This window comes from Acartia tonsa, chromosome 11 (genome assembly GCF_053477335.1).
Source record: "Acartia tonsa isolate MP-2025a chromosome 11, ASM5347733v1, whole genome shotgun sequence".
NCBI lineage: Eukaryota > Metazoa > Arthropoda > Copepoda > Calanoida > Acartiidae > Acartia > Acartia tonsa.
The window spans coordinates 13,587,602-13,597,197 of record NC_137270.1 but is presented as its reverse complement, the minus strand read 5'-3'; the positions used below and the strand labels follow the sequence as shown (position 1 = coordinate 13,597,197).

Sequence of the window (9,596 nt, the reverse complement as noted above, 5' to 3'; positions counted from 1 at the left end):
TTTTTAAATAAAGGCATTTATGGTCATATGAAATCAAGCTAGGTGTCTCAGAAAGACAGTGGTATGGACATTTTCCTCACGACACTCAAACGCCAGGTTCAACAACCCAGGATAACTAAGGGAAGCCTAATGTCTCCTTTTCTGTCCAAACAACCGGGGTATTAGGTTAAGCAACATCCATCAGACAACCAACTTTTTTATTTAACGACCTTAGGCTTGAGAAGTTCTAACTGTACATGGTAATGAGTTGCGCCTGTTTGAGGCCAAAGCTTTAGTTATGACGTGGTGCTAAGCCGAGATTCGAACCTATCACCTCCCCGACGACGAGCGGAGCCGCTACGTGATGGGCCACGGTTGCGGGTCAGTGGTATGGACTACAATGATCAACGTTTCTTTGCTACTAAAATGATGAAAAAATGCCTACCTAAAAGCAGGCTGCAAGAAGGCAATCAGATCTGTGGGTAGTTCAGTAAATCCAAGTTCTAGCCCCAGCACAGATCCAACTATTTGGCCGGCTGTACTTGCGTTCCTTCCTAAAAATAATGAGTTAGGTTAGGTTAAACGGGGTCAACGAATGTTCCTTGCCTTTTGATATTTGGGGGAAAGAATAACATTAGCGGTACATTACCAAAGGGGTAGTTTTACGAAATGCATTTGAACTTAATTTAGTGAACCGCATATTTTATCCTGGTTAAATGGTTAAACTACATTTATATGGCATATATTTGGAAAAATTTCAATTTTCTACCACATAGTTTTTGAAATATCAAGACTTGAAAATCGTCTTTTTAAATTGCATATATCACAAAAAGACAATTTTCAGGTCTTGATATTTTAAAAACTACGTGGTAGAAAATTGAATTTATTTCAAATACATGCTATTTAAATGTAGTTTACCCCATTAACTAAGAAAAAATATGCGGTTCACTAAATTAAGTTCAAATGCATTTCGTGAAACTACCCCTTTAGATTACAATGTTGATAAACAAAATGTTATATACAAGTAAAAGTAGATTAGGGAGAGTGCAGCTATTACTTAAGTCAGTCTCTCCCGCGACACTTTCTTACGTTTACTTTTAGATTAATTAATGATTTTAACATTTCTTTACCTTTCATAACTGCATTGAGTAGAGCATCTTTAAACCCATCCTCCTTGTAAATTTTTATACATTCTAATTTTAAAATAATCTTATTTATACCTAAGCTTCAATGGATTAATATCAAGGGATCTTAAGGGATAAGACAGTAGCAGATATATGGATGTTTATTCCCAATGATGATACACAAAATTACTCCAGCTGTAGATTACGCTTAGTGGTTGAAACGTTAGGACACTCAACATCATGAACTAACCAACCAATCAAAATTCAGTAAAATAAACTTACGAATAAGAAAACGTTATTGTAAAACATTGGCGACTAGTGAAATAAACTGCTCATTGTCCCCTTCCTCTAAGTTAATATCAGTCATGCCACTGTCATATCAGGCGAATGACTTAATTATTAAGAGTAGGGGGAATGCGAGTACATATAACAGGTGCTAATTTTCATCAGTCAGTGTAATCAAAGGATGGTTTTATATTCAGCTACATTTAAAGTCTAAGCTAATATAAAATGTAACTAGTGGCTTCACCCCTAGCCTCTAGAAGCTTCGATTATAAATAAGATTATTTTCCTGTGAGGGTTTGTAGAGTAATCAGTGGAGAATTCTTATTGATAATATAGTTGTTATTATTCTCAATACTGTTAGCTTCAATATTATTATTCAATTCTGCATTCATTGTTCCAATACTTTCCTCAAGACTATCACCCTAAAAAAAAGAAAATTTTGAAATAAAACAAAAATCGTACCTAGAGTTTTTCTGGAAAAATCATTGAAAAAAAATAACATTTACCAATAGAATCATAATTTTGAAATTATAATTATAGGAAAATTTTATCATAAAATTGTACGACAAAATAACAAAAAAGTCCAATGGTTTTAATGGACGTACTGACAATCTGATAATGATTTTAGAGTTTCTATGCTTACTAGATTATACCTAATTGTTAGAGAAATCAGTAAACAAACCTTGATAAGTCTAGCCAGGCAGAGAGCAAATATTTGTGCAGCTTGGACATTTTCTTCATCTGAATGCGTGGCCTCACAAATTCGTCTAATGAAGGTGATTACTTGTTTTTTTAGCAAGGATGATTACGTTCAACATTAACGAATCTAATCATATCACCATCATTCAAAGGAGAAAAGGTAAAAAAGGGGAGGGAGAGAGAAAGAGAGAGACAGGACAACTAACAGGCAAAAGGAAATTATTAGAGTAAAACACTAGAGGTGAAGGGGTTAAATAACTCAAAGTCCCCATCCCAAGGACCTCGTGCCGACTATCAATTGGGTCTTTGAAAAATCAACCAATAGTGTTGGGAATATTAACACTGCCAAGTAGCAGAATACAATTTGCTAGCAGACGAAAAAGGGAAAAAGAGGGGCAGGTAGTTATCTGTATATACAATGATACATCTATACTATAGATCTGTTTGATAACCTATAGAGCTGATACGCCACAAAATCTGTAAATTCATAATTACTACGTTTCAATTATAAAGAGACGAAGTAACCAAGTAACCGTTCCTAGCGTTGTGACAGGTTTCCTCATAGTCATGGAATTGGGCTATAACCAGACCAATCATTGGTGGCAGGCAGTAACTGTCATGCACTAAAGATAGAAAGAAGTATTTATTTATTGGTATTGTTTTGTTTTACAATGGACATGAATTTTTATATTTATTACTAAAACCCCCGACATTTTTTTTTACTCTCCCCCAAAATAATTATAAACCTTCCACGTACCCATGAGAAGTGACTTTTCGTACAGTTGTAGACAATTATACCCGTAGTTTATAAATACAACAATGGAGACTAATGAATAGCCCTACAGAAACATACCATTTTATTTTTTTAGTATTCTTTGCATATATGTAGTTAATATAGCAATCAATCAAAAACTAAAAATTGCTATAACAAACAAAGGCATTACTTTTAATAGAAATCAATGTTTGCACTTAAATTCAAAATTAGATTGCTTCAATAATATATGAAAATAATTATACTAATACAAAACTTTCTTATTTTATCAAAATAACTTTGTAACAAAAGTCATCACTTTTATAAATGAGACACCTAACGGACAAAAATTTAACTACTTATAATAAAATAATTTCTTTCTGCATTTTTAAAGCGAAACTTTTCTATAAATTGTGTCGTCCGTCAGTATTTTCATTAAAGATAATTCTTACTGTTCATTTAGGCATGTTAGAATAGTCCTATCGATCTCAACCTTCGCATAACGATTTAGAAAGAGAAGCAATTCTATAATCGTTAACAAAAAGTCCCTACTTTTCAAAGAAACTAATCTCACCTATTCCCGAATGGCCGTTTTTCTGTAGAATAAATTCTTTGGCTGCGTTCTTCGGATCTTTAATGAAGTTGGCCTAAATAAATATATATATGTCAATATGTTCAATTAAATAAATCTATGGTGGTATTAAAACTATTATTACGCTAGTCCTCAAAGTTTTACAAAAAAACTTTTTCTTATTCGTTTGTTTAACAACTTAGTGATCAAACGTTTCATCAACAACTAATTTTAATCTACAGAAGGGGTAATTTTGTGTGTCATCATTATTGGTGATGTACAACAATTTATCGGCCATTGTCTTATCCCTTTAGATTCCTGGGTGTAAATAGGGTTTTAAATTTAGGTGGGAGGGAGTATTGATCTCTCATTTGCACTCCTATACATCAATTCATCCATCTATCCAGCTAACAATACCTTATTAGTAACTCCTTGAAGAACAGGACTGATTAACGGCTTAGTTGACTGGCTGATCAGCTGATGCAGCTTCTTGGCATAGTCCAATTCATCCACCACACCACCCCAGTTCATCACTGAGTCCAGCACAGATACAACTGAAATAGAAATTAAAAAGTAGAATTTTTGTCGTCAATTTAGGTTGCTAATATAGTCGTCAGATATTGATCAATACCTTCCTCCATTGTTAGGGGAGGGGGAGGAGGTATTCATAAGGGGCCCGGGGTTGAGTGATATCGTTATATTGGCAAGCTTGGAAAAATATTGTATCATGGTATGCGACAATCTCTCACAATATCCACATTTTCTATATCCATTATTTTAAAATCACAAAACCTTCAACATTAATCTAGACATTGTTCCTGTTAAAAGGATTAAATGCTTAATACGTACTATGAAGATTTACTATTTTCAAAATCTAGAAAGATAACCAAGCTAAAATACAAATGCAAAAGATGACAAAAAGATTTATTCAATATTAAGATAAACTCTTCTCCCGAAAATCTGTATAAAGCATTGCTAAAATGTAGCACATAATTTTTGCTTGCAAATGCTTATAGACAGATAAGTTTAGTGATAAAGGAATAAGTATATTTGCGAAACAAATCAACTGTTGTCGAGAACTCGAATTCTATAGCCCTGAAATTCGCTTCTTTAAACCTTGTTCTAATATGGAATGTAATCATGATGTTTCATTCTGTTTTTCAATAAACAATAAAGGCGAATTACAGACAGACAGATAAAATAGCTGCTATGCTAATAATCATTCTATCACTTACATACAAATCATATATCCCCAGTATACCGGATGGTGGGTTAACATTAGGCATTGGAATTTCCGGACAGATAGAAAATATAATCATCATATAATGTAGGATTAAGGACATAAAATTATCATAACAAGATCCTGTTCTATGTGGTGTGTGTTTGTCTGTCTGTCCGTTTGTATTTTGACTACATTGGTTCAAATCCTAGCAATATTATTTATATAAGAATATTACATATCACGCTTTTTTACACTATTATACCATAATACTTTTTAGAGTAGAGTAGGGGAAATACCTTGATCCTTAAACAGGCGCAACTCATTACCATGCACAGTTAGGACTTTTCAATCAATGGTCGTGCAATGAAAGGGTTGATTGTCTGTTGAATGTTACTTAAATTAATCTCAACCATTTTATCCCATTCTCTAATACTTTTAACATTAAAGCTAGCAAAGTAAAGAATTAATAATTAAATTTACAAGAAAAAAGGGAAAATCATACAGGAGGAAAAAAATACTTCTTACATACGTCAGAAGTTGTAAAAGAGATTCACTTGTAAAGCAAAAAAAAACTAATATAAAACTTATTCATTCTAAAATCTAATTGGTCAGACAGAAACACAGTAGGATTGACATACCAGTGCATTTAAATGAAGATTGAATTCATTTACTTAAATTTATGAATTTTTGATTCATGAAATATTAACATTCCTGTATTTTGAAAGTTTATGGATTCATGGGGGGGTTTTAGGGATAGGTGAATAGTAGATTAATTTAAATCCTCCATAATTCGAAAATTACATGGAACATAATTTTGAATTAAAGAAGATAAACTTAAATTTTATTGGTCTATACCAACATCCCTGAAATTTGTGGCTTCATTTTATTTCCTCTTTTGGGGGGATTATTTTGGTCAGATTTCTGTGTCATTCATTTTTAAATTTTTATTTTTACGTCTAGGACTGGGAAAGATATACAAAAAAAGTAAATGATTATTTTTGGTATAATACTATAATCAATAGAGTTATACAAATTTTTAGGAACTGACAAAAATTTGTTTACTTAAGTGTTACAAAAATCTGTAATTTCTGTATTTTTGATGACAGAAAATTAATCTTTAATTTCAATTTCCAAATATATTATACCATTTTCAAAATATTTTTAGAAGACTATTCATTTTACATAGTTACAGTTTGAATTAAGTTTTGGTCCTAGATGCTTCCTATCATTCATTAATGATTAAATCAACATTCATGAAAATACAAGAACACTAGAAGTTGTATTTTAATTACAAGGGGGAAGTATGAGTCACATATGTCTAAGAGAGGGGGGGGGGGGGTTGAGGGGTATTTACACCCATCAAACCTTCTCGCATCGTATTATAAACGGCTTTCTGCGGATATAGAAAGTACAATTATGAGATTATAACTAGTTTTTTTAGCTCTGAGGTGCCGAAGGCACCGCCAAAAAAAACTGGTTTTAATCTTATGATTGTACATTTCTATATTCGTAGAAAGCTGGGTATAATACGATGCTAGACATAGTTTTTTCGTATGGATGAGAACCGGTTCCTATCCACTGGATTCGAATAAATACGAGAAAACACCTTATTTTACCCCAATCAAAAAGCTTGGGCGTGCTTAGCATGGTTTACACATTTTTTCAACCAATAATGTTCTCTTCAAAATGATAATATTAAAAAATCTCCAGTTTAAAAACCCAAAAATTACACCTACTTTTAAAAATAATTATTTTCATAACTACGTAAAAACTACAAGAAGACTAATCTCAAAGTTGAATGGGTACCTTTATAAAACAACATATTCCATAAAAGTGTAAAAAAAACAGATAAATTAATATGAAAGAACAAAAATCCCCAACAATTAAGTTTTATATAGTATTTGAAAGCATAACAAATTAATGATTAAAATTGACAACTTATTATCAACATTGTACATTTTTTTAACACAACTGCTCTAAACGTCTTGTTAGTTGGTCTGCTGTGTTTTACAAACCGTCGTTTCCTTTTTTTTAAAGTTTATAAATAAATGCAATAAATGAGTAAATAGATAAATGCAATTAGCATCATAAACATTCATACAGATTTAAAATTAAATTAAAATGTCTTTTGCCCATCGAAACTTTCGCAGAGTTCATAACAGTTACTTTTTACTAAAAACTTGTCAAGTTTTATCAACTTTAGAAGCAACGACACCTATGAACCTTTACTTCCTTGTTGCTATGCTTCAATGAATATACGCTAAGTTAATTTAACAGTTTTTAAAAATTTTCTTTTTCAATTTAAGAAGTAAACCTAAAAATAAACATTATTATTTATTATTTAAGTAACAAAAATGATGTAAAACAAAATTACCTCTTCTGTGGATTAAAATTTTAGTTGAAAAGTTTTGACACTGCTAGTTTAAAAAAAAATCAAGATAGAAGTACCCAAAGTTTTTAAGCCAACAAATGAGAGAACGTATTTAGAGAACTTTGGGAAACGATCCTAGCTTGGCAAAATGAAATTTACAACAACTTCCTAATTGCTGTTTAAAAACTAATTGTGACATTTTAAATGTGTTGGCATAAAAAATTTGGAAAACCCGAAGAAAGTTGAGATAAGTATTATTTACTACTCTATAGTATAGACATTAGCAATTAGATTAAAATCAGGAATTAAGAGATAGGCAGATGAAAAAATATAAAAATATTAAAAAATAAGCAAATCAATTAGATCTGACTATCGGCTGCCCTCCTAGCCTCTGGGGGCTGTGTATTTAAAAGGTTAGAAAAGAGCAGAAAAAATAGCCTAAAACCGTTACGAGACTTAAAATCGAAAATATCACCCCAGGACCTTAGTGAAATAAAATAAAAGAGAAAAAAATGGGATAAGAAAGATATGGAGAAGAAAAAATAAATAACGAGGAATAACACCGCAAACATAGGAAGGAGGAACAAGAAAACTATTTTTCTATTCATTTATGCTTTTCATTAGGCTCAGAAATATTCATAAAATTATGCAAAATAACTATTTGAAATTGGTATGCAATTATTTCCACATGGTTCACATTATTATTTCATATGAACCGCAAAAGTTGCCGCTATTAAGGGATCTCAAGGGATAAGACAAAGGCCGTTTAATTGATGTACATCTCCAATGATGTTACACAAAATTAACCTTTCAGTAGATTAAAATTAGTTGTTTAAACATTTGAACACTCAACTTAATAAACCAACCAATCAAAATTCACTGAAGTCCACAAAGTTGTTAAGCAAATGAGTAAGAAAACGTTATTATTGTCCCATCTCTCTCTTTCAACTATTATTACTCATCTATGTTATTAATTTTTTGCGAATATGAGACACTTTTAGGGATTTAATGCAGAAGTGATTGCGCACCAATTATGCACAATAACCATTTCGTTGCAAAAAAGCTTGCGAAAATTTACATTTTTCTTACAAAAAATACAAAATTCCCGAGTGAGTCAGTCTGATGGAAAGAGATAAATATTCTCAGGTTTTAATAGATTTTTAATCTTTTTTTTGTTAACCTTGCTTTAATATTTTGCCTCCTACTTCTTATGATTAAAAGCCAATATTTTTCTGCATTCTTAAATAAATTATCGGTGTTTTCCCTAAAAATTCCTATCAGGCACTAAAAACCTACCCTTAAGGGACGGGAGGTATTTTTGTTCTATGCCATTGCCTAACCCCAATATGGGAAGGGTGGGTCCTCAATACGACCTAACCTAACATGAATTAAAGTAAACTACTTGCCCCCATCCCCCCCTCTATTTTCAACTTATTTTTAAAACAAATTGAAGGGGTGAGTAGTTAGTTTGTAATTATTTTAATTCTTTAATACGATTATTGATTTCTAGTTATATAAAGAAAATTAAAATAAACAAATATACTAAAGATTTATTAATCACTAAAATGAAAATTGCTTAATTTATATCTATTTTACTGCTATGGTTTTTCACACACATCTAATTAGCTCTGCCTTTGAATACAACCTAAATTCTAATCCTGCATCCTGCTCTTTCAAAGCATCGCTTTTCTTTAATTGCTTATATAAATTACCTTTTGACTAAAACATGGACAACCTCACGAGGAAGGAGATATCACAAGATTTCTGTTTCAAAAGGAACCATTTGATAGTACAACCTTTATCTGATAGTTATTGACACATTTCTGACATATGAGAAATAACAATCCCCTCCCCTCATTGTTAATTTAATTGAAAAGGAATATATTATCTAAATATAAATGCTTACAAGTTAAAATTAATCTTCTTTATTTTTTATAATTTAATCATTAAAATATTCTTTTTTTTTGTCAGATAATTATAAAAATACTGTAAGAAAAATCATAAGCTAACTTGTTTTATGCAAGATTAGAAAAAAACACTTTATGACAAATAAAAGTTCAGAACACCTTTGATTATTAATAAATTCATAATGTGATATTAAAAATTATTCTGTATGTGTAGCTTAAAATACCATATCAAACTGACTGAAAAATTGAGATTTATGTAAGTTTTGAAATCTTAAAAGCTATACACTAACGCTTCTTTACTACCTATTAAAACTACGTTTCTGATATGATTACGCTGGGCATTACGGACAACCAACCCATTACTGGTATTAGATTAATATACCATACATTTATAGTATTTAAAGCCATAACATTCCTCTACATCTTATATTTGGGAGACCCAAGCATGACATATCAGCAGTATTTTTATACTTTTTAATGTCTTTAATTTATCAACAGTCTTATATCATTACTTACCCTTTTCCTCAACTTTTCAGCATGTCTGAAGTCCAACTTCAAACTTGGGATTTCCTAGCCTCCTAAACCCTTATCTCAATCTCACATATGCTATTACTATTATCACAAATAGAGACTAATATTTCGTAGATTTTTACACAATTTTTCATGTTTGATTAGTGGATGTAGAAC

The 9,596-nt window shown here is 31.2% G+C and overlaps 1 protein-coding gene across 1 annotated transcript in view; it reads right to left on the bottom strand.

The window, feature by feature from the left end:
- LOC145331957 (uncharacterized) overlaps positions 1–9,596 on the bottom strand; it is a 40,821-nt gene that overhangs the window by 4,136 nt on the left and 27,089 nt on the right. The window contains exons 11-17 of the mRNA XM_080176829.1: positions 3,827–3,963; positions 3,413–3,485; positions 2,629–2,710; positions 2,071–2,158; positions 1,677–1,810; positions 1,110–1,174; positions 425–533 (exon numbers count right to left, since the gene is read on the bottom strand). Of these exons, the coding sequence (XP_080032955.1) occupies positions 425–533; positions 1,110–1,174; positions 1,677–1,810; positions 2,071–2,158; positions 2,629–2,710; positions 3,413–3,485; positions 3,827–3,963 (688 nt within the window). The remainder of the gene's footprint in view (positions 1–424; positions 534–1,109; positions 1,175–1,676; positions 1,811–2,070; positions 2,159–2,628; positions 2,711–3,412; positions 3,486–3,826; positions 3,964–9,596) is intronic.